Source organism: Maniola jurtina, chromosome 9 (genome assembly GCF_905333055.1).
Source record: "Maniola jurtina chromosome 9, ilManJurt1.1, whole genome shotgun sequence".
In the NCBI taxonomy this organism is placed as follows: Eukaryota; Metazoa; Arthropoda; class Insecta; order Lepidoptera; family Nymphalidae; genus Maniola; species Maniola jurtina.
Genome location: NC_060037.1, coordinates 7,603,268 through 7,623,993, shown reverse-complemented (window position 1 = coordinate 7,623,993; position 20,726 = coordinate 7,603,268). Strand labels below are relative to the sequence as shown.

The 20,726-nt window shown below is 39.8% G+C and overlaps 7 protein-coding genes across 7 annotated transcripts; 6 read left to right on the top strand and 1 right to left on the bottom strand.

The window, feature by feature from the left end:
- The first annotated feature begins 746 nt into the window (after positions 1–746).
- Positions 747–1,381, top strand: LOC123867980. Its single transcript, XM_045910317.1, has one exon. It carries the CDS (start codon positions 747–749, stop codon positions 1,311–1,313), a length of 567 nt encoding a protein of 188 aa, XP_045766273.1. The 3' UTR covers positions 1,314–1,381.
- A 3,850-nt stretch (positions 1,382–5,231) lies between these two features.
- On the top strand, positions 5,232–11,129 carry LOC123868470. Its single transcript, XM_045911010.1, has 2 exons — positions 5,232–5,810; positions 10,566–11,129. Exons 1-2 carry the CDS (start codon positions 5,232–5,234, stop codon positions 11,127–11,129), a joined length of 1,143 nt encoding a protein of 380 aa, XP_045766966.1.
- LOC123867992 lies at positions 8,048–8,521 on the top strand. Its single transcript, XM_045910331.1, has one exon. The coding sequence runs from the start codon at positions 8,095–8,097 to the stop codon at positions 8,467–8,469; it is 375 nt and encodes a 124-aa protein (XP_045766287.1). The 5' UTR covers positions 8,048–8,094; the 3' UTR covers positions 8,470–8,521.
- Positions 11,130–12,809: 1,680 nt separating the features above from the next.
- On the bottom strand, positions 12,810–13,293 carry LOC123867993. Its single transcript, XM_045910332.1, has one exon. The coding sequence runs from the start codon at positions 13,234–13,236 to the stop codon at positions 12,862–12,864; it is 375 nt and encodes a 124-aa protein (XP_045766288.1). The 5' UTR covers positions 13,237–13,293; the 3' UTR covers positions 12,810–12,861.
- An 18-nt stretch (positions 13,294–13,311) lies between these two features.
- On the top strand, positions 13,312–16,082 carry LOC123867981. Its single transcript, XM_045910318.1, has 3 exons — positions 13,312–13,372; positions 13,581–14,434; positions 16,070–16,082. Exon 2 carries the CDS (start codon positions 13,772–13,774, stop codon positions 14,297–14,299), a length of 528 nt encoding a protein of 175 aa, XP_045766274.1. The 5' UTR covers positions 13,312–13,372; positions 13,581–13,771; the 3' UTR covers positions 14,300–14,434; positions 16,070–16,082.
- LOC123867975 (non-reducing polyketide synthase stbA-like) lies at positions 14,853–15,517 on the top strand. Its single transcript, XM_045910311.1, has one exon. The coding sequence runs from the start codon at positions 14,908–14,910 to the stop codon at positions 15,514–15,516; it is 609 nt and encodes a 202-aa protein (XP_045766267.1). The 5' UTR covers positions 14,853–14,907; the 3' UTR covers position 15,517.
- Positions 16,083–18,902: 2,820 nt separating the features above from the next.
- LOC123867982 lies at positions 18,903–19,505 on the top strand. The gene has a single exon (XM_045910319.1). The coding sequence runs from the start codon at positions 18,932–18,934 to the stop codon at positions 19,430–19,432; it is 501 nt and encodes a 166-aa protein (XP_045766275.1). The 5' UTR covers positions 18,903–18,931; the 3' UTR covers positions 19,433–19,505.
- Positions 19,506–20,726: the final 1,221 nt, after the last annotated feature.

Genomic DNA, 20,726 nt, shown 5'->3' with positions numbered 1-20,726 from the left:
ATTCGGTAGTCACAATCCTCTTTCTCTGCGTGATAGATCATAATATGAATTGATGGGAATTCGGAAAATCTAGGCGTAACTGATCTGAAATACGATGCAGATTATATACTAGTTACAAATCGCAATAAGTTCAATACAATGCAAATGAACAATAAATAATTAGTATATAGGTACTTAATATTCACAGATTGATATTTAATATTGAAAGATGTGTATCAATAATTAATAAGCATTATCTCTCTTCAGTACCTAAGCTAGTAATGAAAGTTTCAGAATGTTCCAGAATTTAACACTTGTACAAAATAAGGCAATAACAAATTATTTATAATGGTATATTTTTATAATTTTATCAATCTTTTCAATTATTATTTTGCTAGTTCTTTTGTCATTCTACTTGTTTAGGAAACTGTCGCCTGTCATATGTGCAAATTTTTCCATTACAAAATAATTTTACCATCTATTCTTATAATAATAAATAATTATTATTGAAGTGAACGGTCCTTATGCGAACCAAGGTAAGCTTGACGATATTTAATTGTTAACACTGTTCTAGTATTAATATCAAACGCTGTAAGGTTTAATTTAGTAGATGGTGATTTTGGCCGATCTAGCCTACTACCCTTGCAGTGATTTTCTTTCCAACTTTGAATAACCAACGCCCTGTTGCATAGTTCCTAACGTCACAAAGGTATTTCAAATAATGTTTACAAGTTCAACTAGTATAAAAGCTGCTGCAATCGGGGAGCATGCATCAGTTAGTTTCGGAACTAATACCAACACAGACCACAATGTTCAAGCTGGTGGTGTTGTCTGTCGTGCTCGCAGTGGCGGCCGCTAAGCCCAGCGGTCTGTGGGGCGCCGGCCTGGCCGCACCCCTCGCCGCCGGCTGGGGCGCTCCCTGGGGCCACGCCGGAATCGCCGCTCCTTTGGCGGTAGCCGCTCCCGTCGCAGCTGTGGCCGCTCCCGTCGGCGCTTACAACTACAGAGGCCCGCTCTCTCTCGCCCCCGGTCAACCCGCCAACATCCTGGCTGCTGACGGCAGGCCCTTGGACACCCTCAGCGTGAACCTCGACCGTGCGGTGCACCTCACCGCCAAGGCTGTCGACGGCCACGGACACTGGCTGAAGAAGAGGTCTATTGTAGCGGCTCCCTGGGCTGCTGCTCCTTTGGCTGCCGCTCCCGTAGTGGGCGCATGGGGCCACGCTGGCTTGGTCGCTCCCGCTCCCGTCGCTGTCGCCGCTGCTCCCTGGGGTGTCGGACACGCCGCTGCCTGGGGCGTCGGACACGCTGCCCGCTTGGGACACCTTTGGTGAAGCACAACGAGGCTAGTCTAGGATCTTAAAAATAAAGCAATAAAATATAAAGAGAGTTACCTACTTTACTAATTTGTTTCACTGATTTACCTATTTTATAGAATTTCATGACATTGCTGATGTACTGACGCAAGTAGGTAGATGCGTCTAAAGGTCGTTTCACGCCACGCACAGTGTGACATTGTGGCATGCCACATTATCACAAGTTGGTTCGTTCCGGCGTCTTTTCAGAGCAACTTTTGTCACTGCAACAGTTCCATCAGCATGACAGGGCGCCTGTCATAAATTATGCAAAACGCAATTGATGTAGGGGAAGACTTAGCTTATTTAGAAGATGTAGTTTAGTTTACAGATTTTGACAATAGACCTAGCCACTACACACCACATATTACCTATGTGGATAGGTAATTTATCTAAGTATTGTGCTACGTGAGAAGACTAGCTTCGTAGTCTGCGTTCAGCTTTACCTACTTAACCTTTGGTGTGTAGAGCGTTTTAGATCAAAGGATTAGAAATCAGCATAGTATCTTATTATATCTAAATAATAATATAATTGAAACACAAATAGAATCATTGCGACCAGCTTAACCAAACAATGTTCATTATGAAAGCTCGATATACCTACGTGGGCGGTGAATAATGGATTTAACGCTAGTGTCTAGTGATTCAACTCTTCAACTAATTATAATAAGGCTTGTGTTTAAACGCCTACCAAAAAAGCACCTATTTTACTACCAAAAAATTCGAAATACCTGCCAGAATGGATAAATTGCTCACCAAAGTTGTGTTTCACAAAGTATTTTAGAAATGGACCTATTTTCCATTTTATTCTATGCCATAAAGATACGAGTAGGTATCTACCTTCTATTGGAAATTTAATGAAATTGTATTACTGAGACTCTCATCATCAGCAATATAGATAGAGGTCCAGAGCTGGGCATAGGTCTCTTGTTCTTCACACGCCGCAGTCTTGCGCCGCCTAAATCCAGCGGCTCCCTGTGACTCGTTTGATGTGGTGTGTCCACCAGCTAGTAGAGTGCGTTTAAATGCTGCGCTTTCCGGTACAACGAGGTGCCATTTCAGCACCTTGGGACTCCAACGTGTATCGGCTTTTCGAACTATAGACAGATAGATAGATAGAACACATGTAAAGGAACACAACACAGAAAGATGAAAAACAGATAAAACAATTGTGTGCAAAGGCGGCCTTATTGCTTAGAACTATTGCGAACTATGTGCCCTGTTCTTCACAGCTTCAGCTTCACAACCCGCTGGGCTATGTCAGTTACACTGGTTTTCCTACCCTCATTTCTGATTTGATCACGTAGAGAAACTCTCATGCCTAGCTTTCCCTATCACCTGCTGTGCGACTGTGCGTCCGTTGTGGATAAAGGTTTTTAGGGTTCCGTTCCTCAAAAAGAAAAAGGAACTCTTATAGGATCACTTCGTTGCCTATCCGTCTAGAAATCTGTAGATTACCTTCTTCCCGTTGACCTAGAATCTTAAAATTTGGCAGGTCTTATAGGCATTAAAGGGAAAATCCGATATGATTAGGGAGAGGGATTAGGTATATTGTCTATAACTTATACTGTATATGTCGGTAAAACAATAGGTACCATAATTATTTTTAGGGTTAGACCATCCCTTCGTCCGCCAGCACTTCTTATCTCCAAAGCAACCGAGTCAAAGTTCTTGAAAAGAAATAGTTCTTTACTTTAATTGCAAGAAAACCTATAAGAAGTCTATGGTCCTAAAATAACATGGTAGACCTCTCAATATTGTGTGTACAAACTTAATATTCGTCGTAAGAACCCTCTCCACGCGAGTTCAACTCTCACTTGTATTTTCTTAGGAGTGGATCAGTCGTTCGAGTATAGTAGGTATTTTATGGCCGTAAAGTCGGCTCGTGCGTGACATGAAAAACCGGCCAAGTGCGAGTCAGACTCGCGCACCGAGGGTTCCGTATTCGCGTATTTTTTAGACATTTTACACGATAAATTAAAAACTATTATACATAAAAATAAATATAAATCTGTTTTAGAATGTACAGGTAAAGCCCTTTTATACCCATTTGATATAGTGATATTACTTTGAAAATGGAACATACTAATTAGCTATTTATTCATAAACATATTTAATTTTATTTTGTGATGTAACCACAAATTCACGGTTTTTGGATTTTTCCCCTTACGTGTGCTATAAAATCTACCTACCTGCCAAATATGATACTAGGTCAACGGGAAGTCCCTATAGGTTTTCTTGACAGACACGACAGACGGACAGACAGACAGACAGACAACAAAGTGATAAGGGTTCCTTTTTTCTTTTGATGTACGGAACCCGAAAAATTGTCGTCGTATATTTACAACGACACCCGTAACACACTGATACTTTTAGGTTTTATCTTTTTTACGAGTAAAATATTTCAAATCGTGTGATTTGAAATGTCGTGAATAGGCCTAAGATAGCAAAAAATTGTCAAGTTACAGCTCGTACAATATGATTTCGTAAATTACCTATAGCTTTATAAGTATCATTGAGAAAAAGTGGCAATATTTTCGTACGTGATTTAATTTGTTTCAAATTAGGTAACATTAAGGGTTAATAGAGCATATATCAGTCTATTGTTGGTTTTTTATATTTCAATAGTCAATTACACTTTGATTTTTTGTGACAGTTAATTTTGATATGGTAGCTAATTGTATTAGTTATTATGTTATGCTTCTTTGTAACTGTAAATGGTAGAACAAAAATTATCTAAGATCTCGTCGTCGGTCGACTTTCTTAAAATCCTTTCTTAGTGGGGATCTGCGTCGTGGAAAAAACAGGCGAAATTTCAAATCGCTGAAGGTTACTAAATTTTATAATAGTTGTTTGTGATTATTTACCACGTATTTAGATGACTGTGTATGTCTATATGACCGTAGATGACTATATATTTAGATGGGATCGCATTCCTCTGTGGTAGGGACGATGGTTTGTAAGATCTATTTCAGCCCTAATTAATACCCGGCAAAGTGCTGGAACCCCATACCCCTAGGTTCGCTGCTTCATCACAAACTAACTTACTTAAATATCATACCAATTAAATCTTTACTATTAATTGAAAGCGGTGATAGCCTAGTGCGAAATCGATGATAGCCTAGAGACCTAGTGGTTAAGACACCGATCTAGTCGGGGGTCTGAGGTTCGATGCTGGACACCCACCTCTAACTTTTCGGAGCTATGTGCGTTTTAAGCAAATACACTTGCTTTAACGGTGAAGGAAAACATCTTGACGACACCCGCATACCTGAGAGTTCGCCATATAATGGTCTAAGGGTGAGATTTATAAAGCGCACTTTGACTTTGCTCGGACTTAAGATTGAGTTAAAACGAGACAGATTTATGCGAGAGATATACATCTGTCTCGTTTTAACTCTGGCTTAAGTCTAAGCAAAGTCTGAGTGCGGTTTATAGATCTCACCCTAAAAGTTGTGTTAAGTCTGTCAATCCCAACTTGGTCAGCGTGATAGACTATGGTTCGACTTGGTTATACCTTTCTCATAACAAGAGGAGACTCCTCCAAGAGGGAGCTCCGTAATGAGACGGCGATTGGTTGTTGATGATGATGATGTGCATGAAATCTAGGTAAGTAATTCTATTTAACTAGGCGCAAGAGCAACAAAAAAGTGAATGGTTTTTCAGGCAAATAGAGCTTTTACCGTTACAAGTTTTCAGTTCTATTTTTAAATATGTTAAGGCTATAATCTACCTAGGTAATAATAATTACCTGTCCTGTGCCCTACTTATAAGTTGTATATTATGACATTATTTTCTGAGTATGATGACTGTAACAATATTCTGTTGCGTTTGTACATTACACAAAAGAAATCGAAATAACACTTTTTAATATAAAAGGTACAGCAGTCGAGGAACATGTATCAGTTAGTTTTGGAACTAATAACAACACAGACCACAATGTTCAAGCTGGTGGTGTTGTCTGTAGTGCTGGCAGTGGCGGCTGCTCACCCCCAAGGTGTATGGGGAGCTGGCTTAGCTTGGGGAGCACCCTGGGCTGCAGGGGCCGCTCCGTTGGCCTCACCCATCTTTAACCCTCTATTTGCACCAGTTGGACCTGTAACTCCCTATGGCGCACCTAACTACAGAGGACCACTATCTCTTGCTCCCGGCCAACCCGCCAATATTTTGGGTGCTGATGGCAGGCCTTTGGATACGCTGAGTGTGAACTTGGATCGGGCTGTCCATTACACCGCGAGGGCTCTTGAGGGTAATGGCCGACGATTGCAAAAGAGATCTATATTGGCGGCTCCCCTGGCTACCGCTAATTTGGCTGGTGCTGGTTATGCTGCTGGACCCTATGCTGCCGGCGGCTTGGCCGCTGCCCCTCTCACCCTGGGTCGCTCATGGGTTGGCCCAGCACCTCTCGCTCCTGTCGCCATCGCCGCCGCTGCTCCTTTAGGACTGGGATTCGGTGCTCGCGTGGGAAACTTTTGGTAAATTACAACAATGCTACGAGTATTTCTTATATATCTTCAGAATAATGCAATAATATAAAGAGAGTTACGCTATACCTTTGTTTTATTAATTTACCTTCTTAAACTTATTAGTCTACATTTCATATCGACTATTCTATGTACGTGTAACCTACGTAGTATCTATTTTGTGGGTTGGTTCGTAAACAAAACTGTTAAGGAATATTTTATATTTACACTCTGTATAGTGCGTGGGTAAACATAAGTTTCTGAGTTGGAGCTATAACAGTGCGAGTGGGTGAGTTACGCAAATCACAGAATTTCTGCTGCAGTGATGAACTATATTAGAAGATTGTTGTCTTAGTATTCATTATTAAAAGCTTAGCTTTTTCAATTAAAATAGTATAGAGTATTAAGTATAGACAATTAATTAAAAATCCTGAGTAAAGCTCACCTCTTAAAATTTTATAGCATAAGCTTAGTAGCTGAGGAAAAGATAGCTACTAAGCTTCGTGTTAATGTTTGTTAGCCAACCAATAGCAAGTGAGTTATTTAAGGGCGGATTTTTCCATCGTCAAATAACTTTTATCTGAGGGGTAAATTGAGGTTTGACAGTTTTTGTATAGGAAATCTGTCAAAAAGTCAAATTTATTTCTCAAAGTTATTTGACGATTAAAAAGTCGGTCATTGTGTTACAACACAATACTATATACAATATAGTATGTCTGTAGCAGACATACTATATGCTTCTTCGTCGTAGCAAGCACTCTTGGCAGACTGGTCGTGGTCATCACGAAGTGATGTCTTTAGGGATAGACGTTATGTGTCTCACGAGCATTCGCCACTTCTCTCTGCTGGCCGATAGTCTGGTACACTCGTGCAAGGAACTGCCCACAGCAGACTTGATTTGGTCGGTACATCGCATGGGCGACCTTCCTTGCCCTTACGTGAAATCTTCTACACAACTCCATTATTGATGCCAATTGCATGTAATCAAATATTACAGTGTTAAGTTTTTTTTAAATTCAGATACAAGTTAGCCCATGACTGCAGTTGACCTGGTGGTAATTGATGATGCAGTCTAATATAGAAGCGGATTAACCTGGAAAAAGTATGTCAGTTTTTATTAAACTCATAACCTCTTTGGTTTCTACTCGTCATTATTACTTATATCGACTTTAGCGATGCTTTCCCCGGGTAGATAATAATAGTAATGATGATGTATTCTGATATAGAACGCGCTAGTATTGATTAATTAGAATTTTTTATAGTTTCGCTGTTTAGGATGTAAGTATTCCTCAACTATGATAGATACTTAACTAAAATAGACTTGAGTCAGACATGGTTTGCTTATATATTATTGCTATGAACTTAAAGAGCAGCGCGTGCCAGACATTCGTTATTTTATACAAGCTGAAAGTTTCTCTGCGTATTGTCCTCAACACAGGGAGGAATGATCAGCGGCTATAAAGTTTGGATCATGAATAGCTTTGGGAGATAACAGGTAATAAAGATTAAAAAAAAAATACACCAAAGTACCTATAAGTCTAATTTCTTTATATTTTCTTTGGAACAGTAATAGAAATCACGTCATGCATTGCTAGACACTTAGTATCGTGGTAAGATTTATTTTTATTTTTATCTGTGTCACTAAACTTAGGTCTACACGAATGTAATCGAAACCATTTGAACCAATTTAAAAGACTACAGCAGTCAATATGCGTGAAAAGGAAACAAGCAAAAATTACCAAAAAAAACATTCGCAATTAAGTACTCTTACAATAAATTAACATTATAATATTAAGTAATTCTAAACTTTAAATTAGTTATCCAAAAGGAAGAGAAAAAGTGTTAATTTTTATATATAACTAACATTGACGTGTGATACAAAACAAATACAAATATTTTACGTAAAACTATGTCTCACATATTTTTTTATTCTGTAATTAGAATATTATGGGTAATGTTTATTAATAAAACAATCAGTTCAAAGTGAATGTTCCTTATAAGGATTTCCCAAGGCAAGTTTGAAATGCAGCAGCTTTTAGAGTAGAACTTTTATGTTTCTAATTTTAAATACGGTAAGGTCTATTATTGTGTTAATTAAAAGGTGTCCTCTAGCTACCTTTGTTGACATTATTTTCCAAGAATGATGTCTTACCGCCGCACTATTGCATAATACTGTAGTATTCCATGTCACAAAGATATTTAGAATAATATTAATAATTTCAACTAGTATATAAGGGTCAGCTGTCTAGAACCAAGCATCAGTTAGTTTCATAACTAATAGCAACCTAGATATCAAAATGTTCAAATTCGTGGTTTTGTCTGTTGTGCTCGCCGTGGTGGCAGCTGATCCCAGTGCTGTTTGGGGCGCTGGCTTGGCCGCTCCCTTGGTTGCTGGCTGGGGCACACCCTTGGCCGCAGGAATTGCCACTCCCTGGGCTGCACCCATCGCCGCTCCTCTTGCCGCTCCAGGCGCTGCAGTCGCTCTCGGCGGTCCCGCACACTGGATTAAGAAGAGGTCGATCGTAGCTGCTCCCTTGGCTGCCGCTCCCTTGGCCGCTACCCCCCTGACTTGGGGTCGCTCATGGGTTGGCCCCGCTGCTCCCCTTGCCGTCGCTGCTCCCGTCGCTCCTTGGGGCTTGGGAGTCGGTGCTCGTGTCGGACACCTTTGGTGAAGTTCAACAGAATATAGTGTAGAATCGTCAAAATAAATGAAAGAGCACCCTACCACTTTGTTTTACTTAAGAGCCTCTAAGAGCAGTTACGCACTCATCCGATCCGAGTCCGTGAAAATACATATATACCAAAAAAATCGGACCGAATTCGGATATTGCTTACGCACTAATCCGATCTCTGATCGAAATCCTAGGCACTATCCTATTAGTGAATCAGAGGCACATCCGAGATATTTTCACCTATATTATGTCGGAGAGAACTCGGATGACTGCAGTCGGAACTATGAACTAGTGCGTTAGCTACCATACAAATAGTTCTATGACTACTTCTGAACCTATTTAGTCAGGGAAAAGTAGACTTTAATTTTGACGTAACGTTATTTTCTGAGTTTTTAGGTAGGTCAAACAATTATTATCCATAGTTTTGTGATATCTATATTTTAACTTACTTATCATAAAACCTGTAAGTAACTGGTTTTTTTATTACTAAGAATATTTCATTTTGAAAATTTTATTCGGAGCAAGCATTATTATCGATATAAGGCCCGAAACGGAATCTAACATGGAATATAATATGGCTAGTGATATTGGCAGTGGTAGCATTCGGGGATAACGTAGCTACCTAGAGTTAAAAGAATTTTCAGAATCGAATCATTATTTCCAGAGATCACCGGAGAGTACACATTAAGTACGTATTAAAGGACTAACTGCCTATCATATTTATCAACGTACAGCTTAAGCCCTGCATCTAGAAACTTGAGGTTTTGCATATAGGTCCTCTCTACAACGAACGTCGAAGTAGAACGTCGAAGTTCCACTAAAAAGTAGAAATTCCGTACCAGCGGAGCTACGGCGGAATTCTAACCAAAAATTATTACAATATCAATCCCAAAAGTGATATCTAAAATATAAAAATTATCATAATAAGATAATGATTATATTAATGTATAAAAACTGGAGACCTCAAAGTGGTGTCAGAGTGTGTTGTTTTTGTTGTTTTTTGGATGGTGTTGTGTTGTTTGTTGGCGGTGTGTATTGCTTGTTTTTTCTGCTTCTAAGTACCTTGGTAGGCCAGATGGTGCATATCGCTTAGTGCACGTTGTTCCTACCATATAGATTTGTCTGTTATGGTAGATTATAGCGAATTAAGGTTGTAGTTCCTTGTGTAAATATGTTGAGGGCTCTCTCCGTCACTCGTTTCATACAATCGTAGTTCCAATTTAATTTGAATATTAAGCAACCAAAGTCCATGAAATTTTGCAGACATATTCTAGAAACTAATATCTATGTCTGTGGTTTTCCAGATTTCTGTTAAAATATTCGGTTTCAAAGTTACGCGGTCTTAAAAATTTTCATACAAATCTTTGAGCGCCTGTAATTTTAAAACTACATATTTTTAGAAAAATCTAAAACACCACAGACACAGATATTAGTTTCTAGAATATGTCTGCAAAATTTCATGGACTTTGGTTGCTTAGTATTCAAATGAAATTGGAACTACGATTGTATGAAACGAATGACGGAGAGAGCCCTGTTAAAATAGGGATGTTAATTACTTTGAACCAAAAGTTTACCTTTAACATGGAGGTATGTAATACTGAATCGTACAACCCACTTTCCTTTTCATTGATGGTCAAAGTTTAACGGTCACCGTAACCTCACTTCCCACCAGGTGAGATCGCAGTAAACTTGTACCTGAATAAAATAAAAACTTTGCCCGCCTGCCATGCCACTGGACTGGAGCCTTAGTAATGAAATAGATGTGAAAGTTAGTTTAGATGTTAAACATGATAGTTATTTTTAGCTATTAAAGGTATAAAAATAATTAAATTTAATAAGGCATTCAGCAAAACGAATGCAATTTTCAGGCTGTACATATTGCACAAGGTAAACATATACTTAACTTTTATATTTCTAATTTCATACGATGTAAGATTGATTGTAGTAAATAATATAATTAATTTGGAGGCCTTTTCATTGCTTTATTGACATTATTTTTCAGAGTTTTGAAATATTGTTTGTCTATTAGTATAAAAGCCAAAGTTTTCAAGGAACATGCATCAGTTAGTTTTTGAACTAATAACAATACTTACTTACCTACCAAAATGTTCAGGCTTGTGGTGTTGTCAGTAGTGCTCGCTGTGGTGGCTGCTAGCCCTATAACTTTTTGGGATAATGGGTTAACCAGACCATTGGCTTCATCCTGGAGTGCACCTTTAGCTGCAGGATTCGCCACTCCCTCACTTAACTACGCCCCTCTCGTTCCTTCATTCGGACCTGTGCCACCCGTTGGCGCACCTAACTACAGAGGACCACTCTCCCTTGCCTCCGGCCAACCAGCCAACATCCTGGCTGCTGATGGCAGGCCTTTGGATACGTTGAGTGTGAACCTTGATCGAGCTGTCCACTACACCGCGAAGGCACTTGAGGGTAATGGCCAACGACTGCAAAAGAGGTCGATATTAGCGGCTCCCTTAAATGCCGCTAATTTAGCTGGTGCTCGTTATGCTGCTGGACCTTGGACTGCCGGTGCTTTCGCTGCTGGACCTTTGGCTGCAACTCCCTTGGCCGCTGCCCACCTCACCCTAGGTCGTTCGTGGGTTGGTCCAGCTCCGGTCGCTCCCGCCGCTATCGCCGTCGCTGCACCTTTGGGTTTGTGAGTTGGTGCTTGTGTGGGACTAATTAGTAGATCACTGCTAGCTTGAGATGTTCAAAACAATGCAATAAATAACATAAAGAGAGTTACCTAGTGATATAGTTTCATTAATTTACCCTTTAGGTACTTTTAACCGACTTCAAAAAGGGAGGATATTCACAAAAACACGTATGATGTGTATCATTTCTTTTGGAAATATTAAATGTAGTAGGTATAGAAGCAGGCGTTATTTTGCGGAAGTCCATGATAATATATAAGGAACCAAATGCTTAATTTGCTATAATCCGCCAAACTAAAGAAACCTGTATGGTGCAACATGCAGCATGCGATAAGCACCGCCCGCTCTCCCACTGATAAACATGCAGGAAAAGCAAGCCATACGCACCTCCACTACGCTTGGTTATAGCAAATTAAGCTTTTGGTTCCTTAGGAATATTACTTAACAACTTCGTTAAATTAATCTGAACCGATTTCAATATTTCTTTTTTCATTTAGAAAAAAAGATTTTATGAATATCTTTAGAGATGGAGAAGCTTTCATCTTCGTAGTGGATTCCATGGAACTCCATAACGGATATGAGTATATCGCTCGCGATCAGTGTTTGAGAGGGCTCTCTCCGTCACTCGTTTCATACAATCGTAGTTCCAATTTCATTTGAATGTTAAGCAACCAAAGTCCATGAAATTTTGCAGACATATTCTAGAAACTAATATCTGTGTCTGTGGTTTTCCAGATTTCTGTTAAAATATTCGGTTTCAAAGTTACGCGGTCTTAAAAAATTTCATACAAATCTTTGAGCCCCTGTAATTTTAAAACTACATATTTTTAGAAAAATCTAAAACACCACAGACACAGATATTAGTTTCTAGAATATGTCTGCAAAATTTCATGGACTTTGGTTGCTTAATATTCAAATGAAATTGGAACTACGATTGTATGAAACGAGTGACGGAGAGAGCCCTGTTAACTACAATATTGTAATAGCTAAACAACATAATACTATGTAGGTATTTACTTACTATCATGGATGTAATAAAATATAGGTACTTCCTATATTTAGATACCTATGTCTGAAGTAACAACGATTAGGAGCAAAGAACGTTGCTTGTGACAATTCATCGTTATGAATAAATATCGTTATAAGTAGATAGTTTACGACTTATTACGATAAAATATATCTCAACATTAACAATACCATTATTCTCTAAGTTTGCAAAGCCAAAAATCTGCAATAGTTAGTGCTGTTGATAGAGGTTCGTTTAGATGTAACAATATGAATAAAAGTTATCCTGTCAATTTTTTTGTATAGCAGCTGAACAATTCGATCAAATCTTGATAGTTTTTTTACAATTGTTTTTGAAAAACTTTATGACGATTACACACTGCACCCGATGCGAATCCGTGAAACTAGGTTCAGAAGTAGTCATAGAACTATTTGTATGGTAGCTAATGCACTAGTTCCTAGTTCCGACTTCAGTCATCCGAATTCTCTCCGACATAATTATATGTGAAAATATCTCGGATGTGCCTCGGATTCACTGAATAGCTATATTTTGATCAGAGATCGGATTAGTGCGTAAGCAATATCCGAATTCGGTCCGAGTTTTTTATATCCGTATTTTCATGGACTCGGATAGGATGAGTGCGTAACCGTTTTTTGAGGCTCTTAAGTAAAACAAAGTGGTAGGGTGCTCTTTCATTTATTTTGACGATCCTACACTATATTCTGTTGAACTTCACCATAGGTGTCCTACACGAGCACCGACTCCTAAACCCCATGGAGCGACGGGAGCAGCGACGGCAAGAGGAGCTGCGGGGCCAACCCATGAGCGACCCCAAGTCAAGGGGGTAGCGGCCAAGGGAGCGGCAGGCCAAGGAGCAGCTACAATCGACCTCTTTTTAATCCAGTGTGCGGGACCACCGACAGAGACTGTAGCCACTGGAGCAGCAAGAGGAGCGGCAATCGATGCAGCCCAGGGGGTGGCGACTCCAACGTTCCAGGGTGCGCCCCAGCCAGCAGACAAGGGAGTAGCCAAGCCAGTGCCCCAAACGGCACTGGGGTCAGCTACCGCCACGGCGAGCACAACAGACAAAACTACGAGTTTGAACATTTTGGTACAGGTTGTTATTAGTTCTGAAACTAACTGATATATTTTTCTAGACACCTGCAGCTTTTATACTAGTTTAAATTCTTAAAAAGATTCCAAATACCTATATTTCTGAGGTCAGATACCATTATGCAATAAGGTGTTGTTCAGTCATCATACATGCAAATATTGCTTATTGCTGCCTACTATTTTAAATAAAACAATGAGTATAGTGAATGAATTATATTATTATTAGGCTGTCCAAGGCAAACTCTGATTTTATTCGTAGCTTTCCGTTCATAATACTTTTTGGTCTTATTTCAAAAAGCTTAAAGTTGACAATTGTACATAATTAATTTGGACACAAGATCTGCACTATGATAAACTTTCCGGGCATGATGACTGAAATATGCCCTGTTGCATAATCGCAATTCGCAACTGACGTCACAAAGGTGTCAAATATTTAGATAGATCTAAATAAGACCAACTAGTATAAAAGTTGAAGTTGCCAAGGTACACATATCAGTTAGTTACGAAACTAATAACAACACAGATCAAAATGTTCAGACTTGTGGTATTGTCTGTAGTGCTCGCTGTGGCGGCTGCTAACCCCAGCGGTGTTTGGGGAGCTGGCTTGGCCACTCCTTTGGCTGCTGGCTGGAATACACCTTGGGCTGCAGGAGTCGCCACACCCTGGGCGGCATCTATCGCCGCACCTCTTGCAGGAGTAGCTCCTCTCACCGGTTCCTTGGCTGTCGCTTCTCCCATCGGGGGATCAAACTACAGAGGCCCACTTTCTCTTGCCCCCGGTCAACCTGCCAACATCTTGGCCGCTGACGGCAGGCCTTTGGATACCCTGAGTGTAAATTTGGATCGCGCTGTTCACGCCACCGCCAAAGCCGTCGAAGGTAACGGACACTGGTTGAAGAAGAGGTCAATCGTTGCTGCTCCCTTTGCTGCTACTCCCTTAGCCGCTGCCCCCTTAGGTTGGGGTCGCTCATGGGCTGCTCCTGGCCCTGTCACTGTCGCTGCTGCTCCCATTGCTCCCTGGGGCTTGGGAGTCGGTGCCCGTGTCGGACTTTGGTAAATTACAAAAGGCTAGACAAGGATATTCGAATAATGTAATAATAATATAAAGAGAGTTACTGTACTTACAACTTTGTTTTATTAGTATACTAGTTGACCCGCCTCGGAATCGCACGGGGAGCCCACCTATTCTATAGTCAAAATCTAGGCATGAATGTGTTATACCTATTATAACGAATATGAAACCGGTATTCAATTGCACTGAGAAATTTAGGCGCGTAGGTATCTATAAATTTTTTTACCTACTATAAAAATTACTCTAAGAAATTATGAAGTTTTTTGTTTATTTGATAAGTGTGGGTAAACACTGCTAAAATGGCCTTAATGCTGTCCATAGTCCACACACCACAACAATCTCAGAAAGTTTTCTAATTTTTAGTGGCATAAGGTTGATTATTGTATTATTGAGGAACATGGCGCTACCCTTGTGGAAGTTATTTTTCCGAGTATGATGTTTGACGACTGTTGGATTGCATAGTACCTGACGTCACGCCTATTACACCTACTGGTATTTGGTAGATGCCCTTACAGTTTCAAATTGTATAAAAGATAGAAATAACGAGCGACATACATCAGTTATTTTTGGAACTAAAAACAACACAGACCACAATGTTTAAGCTGGTGGTGTTATCCGTTGCACTCGCAGTAGCCTCAGCTAAGCCCAGTGGCGTTTGGGGAGGCCTGATCTCGCCGTGGAATGCCGCCATCGCCGCACCGTTAGCAGCCCCCCTCGCTGCACCGATCCTCACTGCTCCTCTTGGAGCTATCGCACCCATTGGTATCAGCAACTACAGGGGCCCGCTGTCTCTGGCCCCTGGTCAACCCGCTAACATCTTGGCTGCTGATGGTAGACCTCTGGATACCCTTAGCGTTAACCTGGATCGTGCGGCTCATCTCACCGCTAAGGGGATTGAGGGTAGCAGCCATTTGCTGAAGAAGAGATCAATTGTAGGCACTCCCGTGGTAGCCGCACCTTTGGCTGTTTCTCATTTGGTCTCTGGTTCGTTGGCTTTGTCTCCTCTAGCCGCCTCCAATTTGGCCGCCGCGTCATTGGCCACCAATAACCTGGCCGCAGCCCAGTTGGCTGGTGCTGGTTTGATCGCTGGTCCATTAGCTCCTCGCAGTATAATTCTATCGCAATCTGCTCCCCTCACCATCGCCTCGCCTATTGCCCCTTTGGGATTAGGACACGTGGCTGGATTGGGTCAACTGTGGTGAAATTTTTTTTTGTTATGATCTTGAATTTTACGATTAAATAAAATCAATAAATAATTGTATGTTTTGTATTCATTATCCTTTTCACCCCTTTAACATTTTTACGGAATTTATTTTGAATAAGAAGTTCAGAACTGTATCAAAATGTGAGATAGGTACATATAATACAACACAAACGCTTTTCGATCGTAAAATTTTGATATTTATTAACTCCCGACCCAAAAGGAGGGGTGTTATAAGTTTGATGTGTGTATCTGTGTATCTGCGTAACTGTCGGTGGCATCGTATCTCCTAAACTAATAAACCGATTTTAATTTAGTTTTTTTTTTGTTTGAAAGGTGACTTGATCGAGAGTGTTCAGCCATTTGGAAGTTATCAGCTCTTTTCTAGTTGCTGTAACCTTCACTTGGCGGGGGCATTATAAATTTTTAACTTACACTTGTTATTACTTACTTGTATGATTGTATTTTTCCCATAAATTGAAAACCATGGCATTGGAATTTGGAGGAAATCTAATATTGTAATTTGCTAGATGTTTATCATTTTATTTGTTTAGAGCTCATTATACGCTACATTAATTATGAGTATAGTATTAATTATACAGCACAAAATAAATAATTTTGTAAGTACGCTTTACGGTACATAATATGACCGGCTTTATTTTTTTTCCTTTCAAAATGAGTGTAAATTGAGTACGAAGTACGAACTGGCATATCGTGCGTTTCCGTGAATCTAAATAAAATTGGTAAGGACCTGATTTTTCAATTACTTTTACTGAACCGATTTTTATAGAATTTCACAACACTTTCATTTTCATGACCCACAATTTCTAAATCGGAGATGGAGAGAGCAGCTATGCTCTGAGTTTCGCTTCGTCAGTAATGATCTGATGATCACGAATCTTTTACGGATCACTTCAGATCTCTTCCTACTGAAGAGCTCCGTAACGTAATAGTTCAACAGATTGCGTAGTTGCCGTTGGTAATGAGCCGGGAACATAGCTCCAAGAACTGATAGACGTTAAGTTCTAAAGTATTGAAATAGCGACTTTACACTATAAAGCTCAGCGTTGGCAGAGCCCCACGCTTGGCGTACAAACGAAATCAAAGAAGTTCCAGCGAGCAGCTGGATTATGCCCAGCAGTTGACGCCTATTTAGGTTGACGGCGAGGACTGAATAGATAATAATTTATACACGAAAAAAAAAATTGGTGAAATAAACTTTGACTTTTTATCTGTAAAAGGCACTTGTCCGATCTCTGACAATTGGCGAGAAACGAGTTGAGCTAAAAACTAGAAATGAGTTTGCGTGCAACGAGAGGCGTATGTGTAGTTGGGTTAGTTTTATCGCTGGGCTAAAATTAAGTAGTCAAGTATCGCGGTGATTACTCGCGCTGGTCGTTTGGATAGGTATTAATTATTATATATTTAATCCCTTTGCAAACTGCGCGAATGATTCTACCGCCAAGAGAGCGTCGCTGAACGATTTTTTTTTCTTTGATAGCTTTTTATTTAGCTTCCGCTCTGACAAACTAGTGCCTATAGAGAGAATTCTTTTTCACATAATACACAACCAAACATTAACTATAAATATATTTATCTCATTTATCAATTGTACGTTTCATGAACGACAAAATAGTTCATATTCGCTTCCTAGTCTACGCGGCGGTGGGACAAATGCCTTATGAACGGTCGTACCAAAATCCAGCTTTCCGGGAAACTTTCATATGTTTAATTCCTCTGGAATTATTAAAGTTAATTTAGTTAGGTACCTATAGAGCGACGAAAAAATAATAAGTAAGTATAATGAAAAAATTTACGAAATTATAATAAGAAAATGAACATGCATTCTGAAATTATTTTATTATTTGTAAGTTTAATCTATATCGACTTCACGCTTTTAACTTTAATATGGCTAATTTGCTTTCAATTATTATGAACTTAATTACTTAAAACGAATCTATTAATAATAAATATAAATGATTTAATTTAAATAAAAAAATATGTGAAGACATTAATTACTAAGTGACAAATAGGTTTTAATAGGTTACAATTAGACTTCGTCTTTCTGTGTCGGGCATATTATTAAAATCGTTATTATCATGATCAACCTTGCCGGCTCACTACGGAACACAGGTCTCCTCTCAGAATGAGAAGCATTTGGCCATAGTCTTCCAGGCTGGCCAAGTGCGTATTGGCATACTTCTCACCCCTTGAGAACTTTATAGACTCAGTCATCTAGGTTTCCTCACAATGTTTTACGGCTTTCCTCACGGTGAAAAATAAACGTTAAAGCAAGTGATATTTAATTGCTTAAAACGCACATAACTCCGAAAAGTTAGAGGTGCGTGCCCGGGATCGAACCCTAGACCTCCCGACTAGGAGGCTGACGTTTTAACCACTAGGCACCGCAGCTTATAATACCAACGTATTGTAATAATGATATTTATGATATAATATATTATATATGATACTAGCTGATGCCCGCAGCTTCGCCCGCGTGGATTGGTCAGATCCCCTGCAGCATCAGGATTGAGGAGTTGGAATCCAAATTTTTTATGAAACAATGTCGCAAAGTTCCTCTATCGATTAAAAAAAAAATTACGCAAATCGGTTCAGAAATCTCAGAGATTTCGGTGTACATAGGTAGAAAAACACAACTCCCTTTTTGAAAGTCGGTTAAAAAAGTCTAGCCTATGTTACACCCTGGTCAATCCTCTACTTGTCTGTGAAAATCCCGTCAAAATCGGTTCAGCCGTTCCAAAGATTAGCCTTTTCAAACAGACAGACAGACAGACAGCCAGACAGACAGACAGACAGACAGACAGACAGACAAAAATTTTAAAAACGTGTGATTCAGTTAAGGTATCGTTCAAATAACCCTATGAGCTTAATATGAGGTAGTTATTTCGAAATTACAAACAGACACTCCAATTTTATTTATTAGTATAGATTTCGATGGTCATCAATTAATGCTGGCATGTAATGGTAGCAGGTTACCCCATGGGTTGATGATAAATGCTGTTATTCACTAATTACGTACTTATTTTTATGAGTGTAAAAGAGTATATTTTTATGAATATATTAAAGTAACAATTAATAAAGTGAACGGACACTAACAGGCTGCCCAAGGCAAGTCCAGCAGGTCTTTACGATATTAGGATTGTGTTGTTCCTAATTCAAAACGGCATAAGGTTTGTTATCGCTCGTGAGTATTTAAGTGGCGCCTGTACCGTGCGCTACCCTTGTAGATGCTTTAATTCCGAGTATGATGTCTGAACAACGCCCTATTGCATAGTATCTGACGTCACAAAGGTATTTGAAACCTACACAAGATGAAACTGTATAAAAGATAGGCGCAACGAGGAGTGTGCAACAGTTAGTTTTGGGTTTTGGAACTAATTACAACACAGACCACAATGTTTAAGCTGGTGGTGTTGTCTGTTGCGCTCGCTGTAGCATCCGCTAGCCCCAGTGGTATTTGGGGAGGTCTGGCTACGCCATGGAACGCCATCGCTGCACCCCTCGCGGCGCCTATCCTCGCCGCAGCTCCCCTTGCGGCTGTTGGCCCCATCGGAGCGTACAACTACAGGGGCCCGCTGTCTCTGGCTCCCGGTCAACCTGCTAATATCTTAGCTGCAGATGGCAGGCCTCTGGATACCCTTAGCGTGAACCTAGACCGTGCGGCTCACATCACCGCGAAGGCTATCGATGGCAGCGGACACTGGCTGAAGAAGAGGTCCATTGTTGGCGCTCCCTTGGTGGCTGCCACTTGGGCCGCCCCTGCCGTTGCCTTGTCGCACTCTTCCCGCATTGACATTCCTGCAACTCGTGTGCTCGCTCCGGTCGCCATCGGCGCTGTTGCACCCATTGCACCATTGGGATTAGGACACGGTGCTCGTTTGGCTCACCTTTGGTGAAAAGTGCAAAAATATAACTAGGATTTTCAAATTTTATGATAATAATACTAAGATAATATTTTAAAACACATAAGTCTTAGTTTCCTTCCACTTATCCTATGTTTACGCTTATAGGTACTATATTTTTTCCCTTGACTGCCACTGCATATACTTATTCTTTTTTTTTAAAGATTTCGTTGTAATTTCTCAAGATCGTTTCTTGCTTGGACACGTAACCGACATGTAAACATCTCAAGTTTCTCAAAAGAGGGGGTTGTTATAAGTTTGACGTGTGTATCTGTATATCTGTCTGTGACATCGTAGCTCCTAAACGAATGAACCGATTTTAATTTAGATTTTTTTGCTAGAAAAGTGGCTTAATCGAGTGTTCTTGGCTATAATCGAAGAAAATCGGTTCAGCCGTTTGAAAGTTATCAGCTCTTTTCTAGTTTTCTTATAGAGGTTTCCGTGTCGGGGGTTTTTTAATTTTTGAGTTATGTATTAATAATATAATATAATAATACCACGCGCTAGATGGTCGAACCATATCTGAAGGAGTCAAAGAAGCTTTTCTAGAAGATGTTTATTTATTTTTGCCTTGAAGGTACTTAGGTTGTACGTGGCATGAAACACGGAATCGTTCCGAGTATCAGAACTGTTGAGCAAAAACGTTTCGTGCCAGTGGATTGGATTTCGACCACATAAGAATGCCATCGACCGCACAAGGATGATCCTGCTGAGTTCTCGACTAAGTAGAAATGTTTCACATGCATTTCAATAAGGCATACATCAACTAATGATGTGATTCTTTATACTACTTACCGACTAAATTAACATTTAATTGCTTGGTTGGATAGTAAACTGTATAGTTGCATTGCATCTTACAGTTCTATACTGGAAGAGGTCACTGTAGATATAAGGTCGCCCTTTGTTTTTTATTCTTTGTTATGTATTAATTCATGTATTAAGCAATAAAGATGTTTAAATAAATAAATAAATAGGTATTGTAAACAATTTCGTTGGTAATAAATCTATAATTGTTAAAAACCGTTCCCAATTTCTGCTCTCACGTTCAATATTTACAACAAACACGTGTATGAAACACGTGCAAATCGTAAAAGCATAGTAGCATGTTTTATTAAAAAAACATTTTTTATTTCTAATTGGACCTTTTCCGCTCCCAGCATTTGGGAGTTTAGCCTTGACTAATAGTAATAGCTTTAGTGCTAATAGTAATAGTGTAACCAGTAGATATAAAAGTTTGACATCATTTTAGCAGGGCTCTCTCGTCAATGCCTGGTGGAAGTCTTACCGA